We start from the raw sequence: 15,480 nt of genomic DNA, 5'->3' as shown, positions 1-15,480 counted from the left end.
ATGATTTGGGGCGCTTTAAAGAGGTCGATGCACCCCTAGAACGGGCCACCGCCCCGTCTGTCGGGCTCTTACGGAGGCGGACAACGAAACCGAAACACCAGCGAAAGTTTACCTAAAGTTTGTATAGGTATTCCGCGAAAATCGATATTATCAGTATTTAATAAGAATAGGCAGTCTATAAATTGTTGTCGTTGCATTGCGTTACACTATTTAATTTTTGAACGAACAACCTCATGCGTTCCCTTGTAAGTTTGTATCTAAACATTAGAGTTTCAATCTTGAGATATCGGAAATTAGTTATGGTAAAAGTGTATTTACGTGCCTGACAGGATGCGAGAGAATTGACAGAAATTCCTCACATATTTCGTAAAAACTTAAATCTTTGCATTGCCACTTTCTTGACTCTATGTTAAATTAGTATTTGATTTTACAAAAAAAGCAAAATTATATTTTAGATATTTTTAAAGAGCAAGGAAAAAGTATTATCAAAAACTACTAAATGTGACCTTAAAAGCAGATTTCAGTTCCGAAAATATAGTGGATTTTATAATAAGAATAAGAAAAAAGGGCAGAATCAATTGAAACAACGGAAAATTTAATTGTCATTTTAGATTTTGTTTCTTTTAGCAATAATTATATAACCAATTTTTTTCCTTCATGCAACTTGAAAGGCTAACGCAGCGAATTTCACTAGTCAATAACAAAATGATATACAACCATTTTTAGGTTTGGTCAGTCCTCCACGGCGTATATTACAAAAAAATAAATCAAATCAAATCAAATCAATCAAAATAAAAATGATTCGTAAAAATTTGAGTAATACCAACTAAGGCAAACTCGCACTACAAATTGTGAAAAGTTCAATTTTCAAATGAGTATATATATTATTATTCTTCATTTGAAGACCTTTTTTCTACTCAACGAAAAATATGGAGTGTAGTGTATTCCTAGTCAAATGTTTAATTATTTTATAAACCTAAAATTTAAATTACGTTAAAGTTTTTTTTAGGTATATAGTATAGGTATATAAACTAACCATAAACTGTTATTTTTTAGTTTTTACGTTATTCGCAAAAAAAAATCGAACTTTGCTGTTCAGTTTATAATTGAAGTAATTTAATTTATTGTTAAACAACTTTTTATAAATAGAACTGTCTGTTGAGCAAACATTTTTGAAGAGCAGCTTTCCTTGGCAGGAATTTGAAAATTAGAGGTATGATTTTTATAGATTTTGTTTAACAAATTAACTATTGGATTTTTACAGTTTTTTGTAACAGCTGAAAGAATACCATTGTCCGATCTTTGTATTTTTTAAAATTTCCTTCTAATATTTTAAAAATAATAAATTTGAATTTGGTACATCCAGTACGCTTCAAAAACGTGAGTTTTGCGATACTTATAAGGGTTGGTATTAATGCAATTCTACCCTCTCTAACTTTTTTCGTTAGAAATAAAATAGTTTTTCGCATTTACATATTTAGGAAGTTTACAAAAATATTTACAAAACCAAAATGTTCTTCCAAGTTAAACAGGGAATCTAAATAAGAATAAAAATAAGAAAAGAAAATATTAAGTTTGCCAATTGTCAAACTAACCTTCCGCGGATATAAGATTTTTATAAAATGGTATTTTTAAGCATGCAGATAGCACTATAATGAGATATGAAGCTCCGAAAATGTTCGATAATGTACTTCTGTGCAATTTATAAATTGACAATCTCAAAAGAAAAATAAACTCTTTTGATTAACTGTCGCTTTTATTGGCATCTTTTATATTGTCAGAATTACTCTCGTACCAGGAATATTCAGCGTATGGATAGTTGTTATAATAGGTGCTGCCGTAAATGTAATTATATCCATGATGTCCGATCCTATCGTAGTCGTCTTCTTCATCGCCTTTTATAGTGTGAACGCTCACCGAAGGTTTTTGGTATTCTTTCTGGAACAACTTTTTGAGAGCCACAGATCCTACGATAATAAGGGCGGCTTTACTCGCGAGCAACGCTTTAGCCGCCATTATTGCGACAACCTTCATTATTAAGGGTCCCGTTAAACCAAAAATTCCTGAAAATATTACACATTCGATACCTGATATTCTAAAAGGCTTACATAGTTGAAATTATACTTAATATTTGGGGTTTGACCAAAGTCGTCTACCTACCTAAAAGTACCATAAAAGCATATTGGACATACTTCCTTTCCTTTTTCAGTTGTTCGTAACTAAAGAGGCTGTCTGGCTCTTTTTTATTACCGGCTCTGTTCTCTCCATCTTTTAACTGTCTGGAGCCAATGGTTCCAAGTTCCAATGCTATGGAATGAGTGTCGAAAAAATTCCAAATTGTTGTTTCAAGTCGACCCAAACCTAAATCCGAGTCGATTTTATAAAATTATTAGCATTAAGATTTAGTTTATCTTATTGCAATCGGTACTCACGTGCCTTTTAAATTTCTGGCTCGCCGGGGATTTACTTTATTGCCATTTCTTAATAGCATGATGCCTTCGGCTAAAGGAATATCCGACATGCGAGAGTCTTCGATTTTATCGGAAATTTGATCCACAAAACATTCGAAACTGAAAATATAAAATAAACAAAAATAAATCTAAAACCTTATTTTTAAAAAACATCTTTTGGTTTCAGCAAAAGTATAATTTAAAATATAATTAATAAGTGTAAAAGAAAGCAGTCTTTATTTTTTTATTAATTTTAAATTATTGTTTAATCGTAGGTATTGCATAGTATTTATTTTAAAAAAATATTAATTAGAGAACATACACATCCGCATGCTCAAGGTCCAACGTTTTTAAACGTTGCTTTAAACGCAAATGTGATGAAAATTTGTAAACAGATACGAAAGATGACAATTATTATTTTAGGATAATATCACAAATAAATAAAAAACACATTTTTTTTTAAGTGAAAGCATGCTTCATTGTTGGTTGTGACTTTGCGGATGACGGATAAAAAGATGGGAAAAAACTAACCAAAACTGACCGTGTGAAGATCGCCTGATTCTGAACTTACATAAAAATCAGAAAAATATAGAAAAAAAGTCTGTTTGGGTTTAGTTTTGATATATGTGCGCCAAAGATTCTCTTGCATCTGACTAGGTGTAACGATATAACACTTTGTAATAAATTTTAAAGGATTCACGAGACAGTAGAAGAAAATACATTATTTCCTATCAAATTTTACAAGCAATGATTATCACCTCTCATCACAATCTAAACACATATTAATAAAATATATTATTAGACACTCTCGGGAACAATTGATTAGTTCACAATTCCTTCACAAACAATACCTTCAGGATTTGTACTAGGCACAAATTTACTGAAAGTCGTACATCAAATTGCAAAGTTGCTTTTGATTTGTCCAAACTCATATTACGTTACATTTTTTGTTATGAAAATATTACAAATTAAATATCAATATATTTACATTAAATATGTAGTAGACATATATAAGAAGTACCTAAGAGTAAATTCAATCAGTATACTACCTACTTACGGTTTACTGAAGTTGATACAATCTATTAATGCATATCTATCAACACTGTTTGTAACATAGTATAATTTACCACGAACATCCCCAAAACGGAACACCAAGAGTATCACAGTTACCACAACTCTCCTCATAATTTGAAAATTGCCTTTGCTGTATAAGACCTATCTTACAAATAACGAGATTTGTACTCGGTTAGATTTTAAATACCGATATACTTACTTGCTGTTTCACGTCAGCAATGTTGGGAGTAATCACGCAACTGATTTTAATTTCTATTTGATCTTAATTTTTATAAATCCTTAATGGTGATAATCACGCATGTGATATTAATAGACCGAGTAAAACAAATAAAACAGAGAAAATTAAATTCAAAATGATTGACCGGTCTATTAATTGATAAGATCCCCAATCCATAATGCGTTGTAGTCTAGAAAGCTTTTATAGGCAATAACAACAATATGCACTTTACATTGTTCTGAAATAGTGGAGGGTGGGGCAAGGCGCCCCTGGGGCAACGAGGCCCACCTAAAAAATTAGGCAAATTGTCATTTTTTCTTCTAATAATTATAAATTCTGATTAATTGTACATTTTTAGCCCTTTGCGTAATACTAGGGGTAAAACTGACCGCTTGAAAAATTCTAAAAAAAGCGATTCCATATTATTATAACGGAATCATAATTAATTTATGCTTCCAAAAATCTTATAAATAGTTACTAAAAATAGTTACTAATCAGTAACGTTTTTTTTTATTAAATATTTTAAATAAATAATTATAATTATTACATATACCATTATAAATAGTGGAGAGTGGGGCACGAAGGCCAGAAGCTTCGCCAAAATTTGGGTAAATTTAGTTAAAGTTTAATTGTTTTGTAGTCATACTTTCAACATTTAAACTGCTAAATATTTTAAATTTTATATTTAAGATAACCTAAAACCAAGAAAATTCAAAGATATTTATTTGCATCTACATATCATTTTAGAAAAACTGTAATGCCACGTATCACCTAAAATGACAATTATAATCGTAATTGGTGACTGGACAACAGTACAAATTATGTACTTATATTCACCCATTAAAAAGGTAAATCGTAAGTATAGATGATAATATGTAAATGTTTTGTAAAACTGAAAGTGCTCGCGGGCCTTCCAACAACACTTTTTAAGGTATTAAATACATGCAACCTATTGCGAACAGTAATTCAATAAGCACAAGTGGAGCGCATAAATAATTAATCTGTAGAGAGTGGAATAGAAAATAGCGAAATTGTTTTTCTGCTGAGTACTAAGTAAACGTTTTAGCAACATTTTAATTCAAATAGAGTACGTATCGGTAACTAAACTTGTACTTCTGGGATTAAATTAACCTAATGAAGCATATACCTAGACAGAGATACAACATAACTCTGCGTGATGCATGATGCAGGTTTCTTCAAACTTCAGCACAAACGTTTCAACAACGGAAGTAATTTCTTCCCTACAATGATGTTCTAAAATACAATTTTCTTCGTGTACCATGTACCAGTTGTACAAGCAAATCTCTTAAAAATTTGAAAATATGAAGGTTTTGTCTCTTGATTGCCTTTATAATGCCGAGAATATTTATGAAGCAACTATAAAAAAAAATGCGAAGGTCCTTTCAACATGCGCATGAGCGAGATTTAAAGTTTCGTTATTAACCAATGACCTTGCAGCATTCAATGACCAACATGGCCGCTAACAGAGCGTTAAGTATGGCATTTTTACGTCCTTATTTTCTCAAAATATGTCCAGTTCGAGTTAAATGTTCTAAGAAAACGAGGTAAGTGTGTGGAAATTGCTGTTTGGAAAAAAAAAATGGCGCAAATTGCAGGTTAGTGGATGAAATGTAGAGATATGAGAGGAAAATCAGTCCCTCTCTACGAAAATATCAATGCCATCTGCGGCATAGTAGAGCTACTATATCATCTAATATCTATATGATGGTCCCAACCTATAACTGTGGAAAATATCAGAATGAATTAAAACCTGATACATAATAACTGTAGTCCGTTCAAAACAATCGATATTTTCGCAAGACTGACTGTACAATGGGGTGGATCTATATGTGTTATTAGGAAAGAAAGCCTTATTACATTTTATCTATACTAGGCTGTTATAAAGACAAACTATATTTTTTTATAGAGAACAATAAATGTTCGTCATTAACCCAAGAATTATTAAAATAATTTCAAATTTTTGGTCAAATATTCATATTCTATTAATTAATAATTCAATTAAAAAAAACATTCTATTCCATGAATATATCAGGTTAATTATTGCATCAAAATCTTGTAGAACGAATATTCATAGCTATTATTAACTTTAATTTATATAGGGATCTTCCGAAAAAAATAATTATTTTTCCTTCATAAGCCTTAGTGTCGGTTCACTTATTAGTAGGTACAAAAAAAACTAATTCAGCAGTTTATTTCAACAAATTTTATTTTCGAGTCTGAAGGTTTTGGAAAAAGTTAAATAAAATGATAAGATATTAAAAAAAAAACAATAGTTTAAATAAAATATTTACTAACTGCTATAACATAAAAAATAATTCTCATACATAAAGATGGAGAAGTTATTGCAAACAACTTTAGATCATTTTTACAAAACTTCTGGATTCCTCCAGCGTCGGTTTTTGCTTAGTCGAAATTGCTGACGTTTCGCCAATCATCCTGTTGGCTTCTTCAGAGCATGAAACTGAACTGAAACAGTTTCTTTGAAAAATTAACTTTAGACCCGTTTCTATGGTACCTTATACATCAAAAATCTTTGAATCAGTATTAAAAAATCAAAAAACATTTTGAGAATTTTAATCTTTACTATGGTCAGCAATACGGTTTAACCAAGCTCTTTTGAGCTATATTCAAAAGACAAGACGTCAACTTTACGAGTGCAACATTCTGCGAAGTAGGGTTGGGCTGTGTGGACTACTCGACTCTATTGAAAAAATTAAAATATTACAATTTTGACATGTTGAGCCGAACCCTAGTTGGTTAATTTCTGAGATCAAACAATACGTTTATAACAAGAAAATCTCGAGAACATTAGCAGTGAGAAATGGAGTTGTGCAGTGCTCAATAATGGGACCTACCCACATTCTCATATATATATCAACGACCTTCCTGAAGCCCTTTTGAATGATTAGCTGGCGTTGTTTGCGGACGACACTACTAAGAGCTAAGAACTGGTTTACAAAAAATAACGCAAAGGCACATCAACGAAGTAAATAATGGACAAAGTGAAAAATTGTTGGAAATTCAGACCCTGAACTAAATTGCTGTCACCACACAGACCAAGTGGCTAAAAGAAAATCAAAAAACATTTTTCTAATATGTAGCCTAAAGCTAATTGGCTCTCACTTGCTTTATGGTGTGATAAACTCGGTACAGGCTCTCGGTGCAGCAAGACTATTCTCAAATACAGAGAGGATGTTAGTTCTAAATTTTCGGAGCTTAAAATTCTTACAATGCCAAGCGCTTATGTACTTAAATGTCTAATTTACGCTTACGAGAACCAAACCGATTTTTTACACGTGAATAAAGTTCACCCCTACAAAATACGGAATAGGGACCTCAGACTTGATTTCTTCGTCTTAATGCGAGTAGGCTAGGTTTAAATTACTACTGCATCCATTTTTTAAATAAACTTAAGCCCGAGACAAAACAACTCGCAATAAACCGGTTCAAAGATTTTTTAATATTTTACAGCTTGGCAGAATTTATCTTTTTTCAAGATATCAATAACTATATCTAATCAGATGATTGCACCTCTTTGACTCCCCGCTTTCGATGATAACTTCCTGTGATAATCTTCGATCAGCTTTAATATAATAATATGTCCAGGTGCCCAAAAGGCGCTTTATGTTTTATGTTGTAAAATTGTTATTACATGCTATATTTCATTGCCATGATTGAGGATATACCTTTTTTACGTTTGTAACATGCTAATAAATGAAATGAAAAATGAAGATTAATCAGTTTATTCTGTTTATTTTCCCATCGTATTGATAGCTCTTCCTTATACTTATTCTGGTATAGATGGGACCTTATTTCTGCTACCTACCTGAATATAGTAAAATAGCAGTATAAAAAGAAAATTAAATAAAATATTGAACTTTATTTTTGAAGCATAAATAATTTTATGCAGGCGTTCAGTTTTAAATTTTTTAATAGTTCACGGAAATAAATCTAAAACATTAGTGAAGTTGCCATTATACTAAAAAGAATATGATAACTGATGCTAAAACACAAATTTGAAACTTTGATATTACACATTAAATTACATAAAATATACTCTCAGAACTGCCTTAAACTATTTTAGTAGTTTAGTACCACATTGAATAATATCCCAGCGTAAAAATATCGTTTAAAATTTATCATTGCAGGTAATAAACTATCCTGGTCACTTTACTTTATTAGTATCTACAATTTCATAATCCGAGGCACTACTTTCCAAGCTCTCCAGCGAGGTAGCGGTCGAAATGTTGTCAGGAAGGGTTAATCTAACTGCTTCTATATTCGCACCGCCGTCTCTAAAATCGCTAGGGACTAACGGTGGAGGTGGAGCTTGAGCTTCAGAATGAACAGCTGCCAGCTAAAAAGAACAAATTTTCATATACAACAAAGGGTTTAACGGCAACAATCTAGTACCTGTATAAGTTCTTTCTGCGATTCTCTCGCTTCAAGTAGGAAAATGCTCTCTTTAACTTCTTTATTTGCATATTCGTGAAGTTTGTCGTAAATAACGCCGTGTACTCCTAGCTGTTTCAAAAACTTTATCGTGGCCGGATCTGCGTTTTCATCTCCCCAGCAGAAAGTGATTAAATTTGCTGCCAAAGGTAGTTTCAGCTGAAAGTAAAATTTCCGAGTTTTTTTTTTTAAATAACTAAACAGTTCTATAGTGAATTATTTTTGTGTAAAAGTAAATATAAATATTTTAAGAGTCTAAAGGGACTCTGAAACATACACCAAAATTTTTAAAGGAGTTAAAGCCAGTTGGAAGATAATCGTCCTCCTGTTCTGCTCAACATTTTTCGGTACCCTTAAAGATTTTGTTGTTAAAAGGAATTTACGGCGAAAAAACTGTTGGGTAAATATAAAGGAAAAAAATCTCTTTAAGAAAACAATTATCGTTTTTTCATTACACTACTGATTAACGCGCTGGGTCGGAAAAAGACACGAAAATTTTTGTCTAAAAAACATTGTTGGTGAGTTTTGATTAGTTGATATGATTTTAAAAAAGGCATCTCGGATATTTTGACTTACCAAGGATGGATCTCTAAGCAAATCTTCAGTATGAACGTTAATTCCTAAAATTTCAATCATAGAGGCAAACTGGACCGCAGCTTTTATGGACCAGCATCTTGGATCATTGTACTTGGGATAGATTTTGCTTTCGCCTACTGTCAAAAACACTACAGGGTATTTGTTCTGCTTAAGCCGGATTACTTGACAGATGTCCGGGTTGAAACAGGAAAAGATTATTCTTCTATCGCGACCATACCTGTGCACAAAAAACTCGAGTAAATTACGTTAAAAGATTAGGTGTTGATTAAGTTTTATTGAATAAAAGGTTTCATATACATGGATTATTTCATCATAAAATTAATTGTAAATGCCCGCACAAATCGCAATAAGCAAGCAAAATTTTAGTAACATGCTGACATTGTGAGTTGACTTTATTTAGAAGAAAGATCCATCCCAATGTCAACCGCATTCATAAAATTAAGAATGGTGCTGATTTAGTGTTACTTGCCTTCTGAGAAACGCTACTTTTAAAATGTGAATATTAATTAACTATAAATAGTAAATGCTAGTGAAAAAAATACAATTGGTAGACTAGGAATCTATAAAATGTGGCAAAGCATAGGTCAAGACTTCTTTGAACAATAAATTTCAATTACAATATCACTAATTCATGAGTTTCATAAGATTATAGATAAAACAATATTATAAAGACGTAAAATATGTAATGAATTGCACATAGTGGATAATAAAACACATCCATTAACGTACCTCATAGACCGCGGAAAAAGTTAGTTGATTCTGTGATTAGTACGTGGGGTAGGTCTCAGTTAAATTGACTGTTATAACAAATTGGAGGAAAAGTTTATTTTCAAAAAGCTGTCTTCCAACTTGAATAACAAAAGACGGTTCAGGGCCCTTAATATATAACCAGAATTTCTTACAATGAGAAAATTGAAGCTCATAAAATTTTTTTGGACTTATTTTTAAATTTAAATCTGTTATCAGAAACCCATTTCAATTAGAAGCGGGGTGGTATCTTTAAAGATAGAAACATGCGATGTTCGCAGTAATGGGTTAATGTTTTGTGGAGGTAAATATACCACAAACGGGATTTTCTTAAGTCATTTTCGTTTTTCTGATACATAATGTTATTAAATTTTAAGAATATTATAATTAGAAAAGATACACCTCTATTTGATAACTTATTGAAAAGCTAATAATTGTGTAGAACCAAGACAAAAAGTTGAGAATAATGTAGGCTTTTAAAAAATGTGTAATTATATAGTTATTTTAGAAAACAATTTTAAAACAAAACAAACAAAATTAAGCAGGGGCGTAACTAACGCAAAAAACGGTAAAGCAAATCCTAAAAATTTTGGGGATTTGTCAGTTTGTCAGATTAATTAAAAAAATAAATAAATTATTGTTAAATTTAAACGCGATATGGATGAAGGAAATGTCAAATATGGTGGTTCTGACAGGGGTGTTAGAGAGAACAGGAAAAAGTTAAAAACTAGTTAAAAACTAGAACAGAAATAAATAAATCATGGATATATGTTGGATCCAACAATGATTGCCACTTATAAAAATAGAACTGACGACCCAGAAAAAACATCCTGACTGAATAAGAAAAAAGATAATTTTTCAACACACACTTATAAATTAAATTGGAGTGAAGAGAAAAAGTGAATAGACTCACCTCGATAGAGCTAAACAAACAATGACATTAAGATTAATAATTAAAATGTAGATAGTCGACTCACCTTTCTTTCATATAATAAAACAGTGGTTGTGGAATGTTAAATGACAGGTCTTCTTACGCAGAATGGTGCATTGAGATACATGGAATATCCTTAAACACAGGGTATAAATGTGTCATTAGATGACAATCCTCTCAATACTGTTTAAATTCCACTAATGCAAGTAAGGTCAAATAAAACAAAGCTCCCTAAAACCATCAATATTTAATACTAACAATTTTTTAAAACAATGAAACGCAATATAGTAAAGGACACTATTACATGCACAATAATAACTTATAATATATACGTATATTACATGTCACTTGGTTTTAGATATAAAATTCGGAATATGTAAATAAATCAAATGATATTAAAAATCAAAGACCCACTGCACCAGCACATCCGATAAGAACCATACACCAAACAAAAACCAAAACAAACATTGTTTTGTAGTTAATAAAGGATGGGATACCATTCTTACCAAATATGGAACTCCAGTCAAAGTTCCGATCCAATGTGACAAGTAAAGAATAGAGGCACCATTTGGAATATATGAAAAATAGAAGATGTAATGCATATCACAGATTACATACATTCACCTGTTTACTACCCCCAGTGACCAAATTTACGTGCTGTACTAATGCGCAAGTAAACGGAAAGACACCATCAAAGAACCTGACAAGAATTTCACAAAACGGAGTCGAAATTTTGGAAGTTTCTTTTTAAAATACTGCTAATCTATTCCTTTAGTTTTGACCAAACTTTTTTTAAATGATATGATACATTTAGGACAGTGATCCAAGTTTTGGTTAGAAATAAAGTAAATGAAAATAATAGATTCTTGTAAGTGAAAAACAGCGGTTTTACTATTAATAATCTTATTAAATTTTACCAATTGTTACCTTAACACGACTTCTAGAATTGTATCCAAATACAAATTCAAATCTGTAGGATGGTACAATTCATATGAACCATCATGCAGCTTCATTGTCCACTTGATTTCAATGTTGAAACCTACATGGGGATTGAGTGTTTCCAGCACTTGCTGCAGAGTTGGAAAAGGCTGATGATCCTCCAAATCTTCATCAAAAAACCTTTGATTCTTCGATTTGCCTTCAGTTAAATGATACAGCTGAAAACATTTAGTCATAAACAAGTAGTATATCAACAATATTTGGTCGGATGATTTTCTAAAAGCAGGATTAAAGTATTTGCGGTAACAAATTATATTTATTGTAATTTAGTAGCATTCCCTTTTTTAAAAATATCATATGTTTTTTCTGTTAAACATTAATACCGGTATTAACAAAATAACTTTGAAATCAACCGGTATATTCTCATACATGTAACATCTTTTTTCATTGCAATTTACAAAAGGTAATGTAATACGTACTGTTTGCATTAGAAATTACAACACCCAATATATGCCCAGCTATATTTGTTTTCTCCCTTGATTGCCTCAATGTATTGTAGTAAACGATAACTTTTTTGTCCCAGTCAGTTTACAAATAACCGGATTTTTTTTAACTTCTTAAAAAAACTTACCAATACATAGCAATAAATACCCCACAAAGATCAATAGATAGATGCATGCATACACTTTGATTTTTTTATATTTAAAAAAAAGTTATTGCAGGCTTCACAACATTTTCAATAGTATACTTACTTTTAGCATTTTAAGCTGATCTAAAGTCAGTTCCTTGACAGGAAGTTCTAACATATCTTGATCGATTAAATCTTTTTTCTTCTTCATCGAAATACAAACGTAAAAATCATGATAAATGATGGGCACCAAATCTTTGCTGAGCTGCACATCAAATTCTACAAAATCCGCTCCGTGATTAATGGCATTGTTGAGAGAAGCTATGGTATTTTCTCGCACTTCCGCGCAATTCTGCACTTTATTTTTAAAACTCGACCCAGAGCCTCTATGTCCTACGTCTAATCCGGATCTAGTTTTTTTCCAATGTTTTGCATAACTAATACTCATATCACATTTAAAGTTGGGCATGGCTCCAATGACCAAATAATCGACACGTAGTTCACCTAATGGTCGATGTTTTGTGCTGGTCACTGGCAAAATGATCTGCCCTTCTGACGACTGCAAAGCAGTTGGCAATAGATAACTAAAACCTGTATGGTAAGGGGGCTCGCCTTCGTCGCATCGAGACGAGTATATGTAGAAGTCAAACAAATATGCTGTATTCTGAGGAAATAAAATTGTACTTTGGAATATCAGCAAATCATCATTTTGTACTTTTATACCAAATTGACTTTGGGGGTGAAATGTAGGATCATCTTCATTCAACGCGGCTACTTCAGTAAAAGCAAATTTTACTCCCTCCACCCCTTCCTGAGTATCACTCAAAGATTCGTCTAAAGCTTCCGACATTGACAGTGGCAAATTTGTACTGTGACGTAGATTCACAGGAGTTACTTTAATATAAACTGTTCTATTTGCATACTTTGGACGCCACAGCGTCAAAGGGTTGTTGCATAATTTCAGCTGTACCACAGACTCTTTACATAGCCAGCCCCTATCAATTCGGTCAGTGTTGTTGTAAAGTCCATACACTTCAGGCTCATCTTGAGAAGTTGGAGAAACTTGAGAGTATTCTATTAGTCTGGGTTTTAAATTAGCTTCCCAGCTTCGGACAACAACTTGAATGCCGCTTTCTATGATGACACATACGCAATACCTGGTAACAAAAAAATCTTTGCATTTCCATGCCCACTATGCAACAACTTATAAAAATTCAGCCAACCTATAAAATGCATTTTGTTTTAATTTTTGTTTTATTTTCGATATTGTGGTTTCAAACTAGAAATTTGATTAGCAAGAACATTTGTATTCTAATGATATTGGAGATAAGACTCCAGAGAGTTGCAGTCTTTATGGTTTCATCAGTTTATTATGTTGTCCACAAGCAATTTTGGCACATCATATAGGTTCCTTTATAGACTCAAACTTTTGACTGCTAGAACATAAGGAAACAAAAAGGTCAACATCATCATAGCTTTTTTATATTGAGGGCACCAATATTCTAGGTGGCGCTGTAATTATTTTACTTTAATTTTTAAGAAAGTTATAGAATTGTTTTCGTGGCATTTAAATAGCAAGTACCAGTGCTCTATTCTAGAATTTTAACACCCAAGTAGTAAACATATGGTTTACCTCACTCTCAACACTTAAACTCTATATTACCAATATACTCAAAAAATAACCAATGGAATGATTAAAAAAAGAGAACAGTCTCACTTTATACACACAGTTTTAGACGGTTCCCTGATTGGAGTGTGAATGAATTCAGAGAACATATATTAAAAAGTTTTAAAAACTAGTGAGGTTTGTTAATATAAATTAGGCAGTACTAAAACAAATTTCTATTAGGTAATTAGAATACAATATTAATACTGTATTTAGATTTGTGACACATCGGTGTTTAAATTAGAGCAGTTGAACTCCAATCCTCATATATATTAACTTTAATATGAAATTTTTAAGTATTTTAAAAATGAAGATTTACCAAAAAGCTTTATAGGATTTATTTTTACTAGATTAAACTCTCTTGATTATTCCTGACTGTCTGTACTAAGACTAGTAAGAATACTTTGCATCTTGTGAGATCTCAGAAAATTGTGTTAAATTATTTTATATACCAGCTTAAACAAGAATAGAACTGAACTTGTTTTTCGTTCACAAATCACTATTGTAAACTGCAAGCTATTGAGCCATAAATTGTTATCATTATTAGTTTATTTACAAATTTTATGTTCAATATATGCTTAGAACTTAGAACCTTGTCAAAATAATAAAATATTTACAGCAGCATTTGTAGATTCCCATAATAGAAAATGTAAATGTCCAACTGGTTGAAAATATACTTACAATGGCATATAATAAAAAAAATATTTTATCAGATAAGATATGTATTAAAAATACACTGTTATCTAACTTTTGCAAGTTAATTTTCTTGTTATTTATATTTCCAAATATATTTAAATGTAATTTATTTAACTCATATTAAAATGTAATGAAAAATGTTAAAACACTGTGTACCTGTATTCAATGGTTCTTTTGTCAGGAATCTCAATAACAGTCGACCAGACATTTGGGTCTTCCTCCTGTTGGAGAGGAATTACATTTTCTGGTGTCCAACAACCAAGTTCTCGTAAATCCCCCACAACACAAGCTACTTCGTCTTTTTTCAAATCCTTATGGGATACACGAAAAAGCCAACTACGTGGAGCATGTTGAAAGGATCCCACAGATCCTGTAGAGATACTTGCGTCACCCTTTCCTTGTCGGATAGCTGAGTTGTTGGGATCTTCCGTGAAAAACCAACGCTGCATAATACAAGTTTCTGAACGTAGTTGAAATTAAATGACAACCAAGATTGCGCCCTTGGTCGTAAAAATCTAGGAAATGACATCAGTTACAATTAAAAGACAACACCACCAAAATAACCTGATCTTTACGCCAAATTACGCTGTGGTTAATATTATCCGATAATCATCCTCAACTAAATCAACTCAATCGACCCCAGCGCAAGACCCTAACGGATGTCTGTCGGTTATTAATTATTAGGTTAGAATAATTTCACATAGTGGCCACAAATTATTTTATATAAATATGGGTCACAGACTAATATTCAACTGGTTAGTTCTCTCCTGTTTGGTTAATCAATAATATTCAGAACAAGTACTAGTATGAATACTAAAAATTTATCAAAAATCAATTATCTCCCGCCGCAAATTAAGGTATATGCTACATATTTATTTCAGTTATTTAAATATTGCGGAAGTTACAAATACACTTCATTAATCGAAGAAACAAGAAATTTGAGAGCACTTATTGTACAACTTGTTCCCATTCTTTGAAAAAATAAATACATAAAAGTACTTGAAACATAATTTGACGCGTTATCATTAGACAATTATTGGTCATTATGATTTTCTTTTCGTG

General features: G+C 31.6%; 2 protein-coding genes across 4 annotated transcripts; both read right to left on the bottom strand.

Moving 5' to 3' along the window:
* Positions 1 to 1,743: 1,743 nt before the first annotated feature.
* Positions 1,744 to 3,750, bottom strand: LOC132697116 (uncharacterized). The gene is made up of 5 exons (XM_060662408.1): positions 3,724 to 3,750; positions 3,508 to 3,665; positions 2,437 to 2,570; positions 2,161 to 2,361; positions 1,744 to 2,063 (listed from the first exon to the last, which is right to left on the bottom strand). The coding sequence occupies exons 2-5, from the start codon at positions 3,633 to 3,635 to the stop codon at positions 1,744 to 1,746; spliced, it is 783 nt and encodes a 260-aa protein (XP_060518391.1). The 5' UTR covers positions 3,636 to 3,665; positions 3,724 to 3,750.
* Positions 3,751 to 6,062: 2,312 nt separating this feature from the next.
* Positions 6,063 to 15,160, bottom strand: LOC132696753 (glycerophosphocholine phosphodiesterase GPCPD1-like). Of its 3 annotated transcripts, none has more exons than XM_060661762.1 (7): positions 14,983 to 15,160; positions 14,575 to 14,933; positions 12,181 to 13,213; positions 11,417 to 11,646; positions 8,791 to 9,028; positions 8,176 to 8,373; positions 6,063 to 8,119 (listed from the first exon to the last, which is right to left on the bottom strand). In XM_060661762.1, the coding sequence occupies exons 2-7, from the start codon at positions 14,865 to 14,867 to the stop codon at positions 7,928 to 7,930; spliced, it is 2,184 nt and encodes a 727-aa protein (XP_060517745.1). In that variant the 5' UTR covers positions 14,868 to 14,933; positions 14,983 to 15,160; the 3' UTR covers positions 6,063 to 7,927. The 3 variants fall into 3 exon arrangements, with proteins under 3 accessions (XP_060517745.1, XP_060517744.1, XP_060517746.1); XM_060661761.1 differs by having other exon boundaries at positions 14,994 to 15,160; XM_060661763.1 differs by having other exon boundaries at positions 14,575 to 15,160.
* Between the last annotated feature and the right edge of the window lie 320 nt (positions 15,161 to 15,480).

The sequence above is a fragment of the Cylas formicarius genome, unplaced genomic scaffold (assembly GCF_029955315.1).
Source record: "Cylas formicarius isolate icCylForm1 unplaced genomic scaffold, icCylForm1.1 PGA_scaffold_1__22_contigs__length_36826433, whole genome shotgun sequence".
NCBI classification, from domain to species: Eukaryota; Metazoa; Arthropoda; class Insecta; order Coleoptera; family Brentidae; genus Cylas; species Cylas formicarius.
Note: the sequence above shows the minus strand (reverse complement) of the source record. Positions and strands in the feature narration are given on the sequence as shown.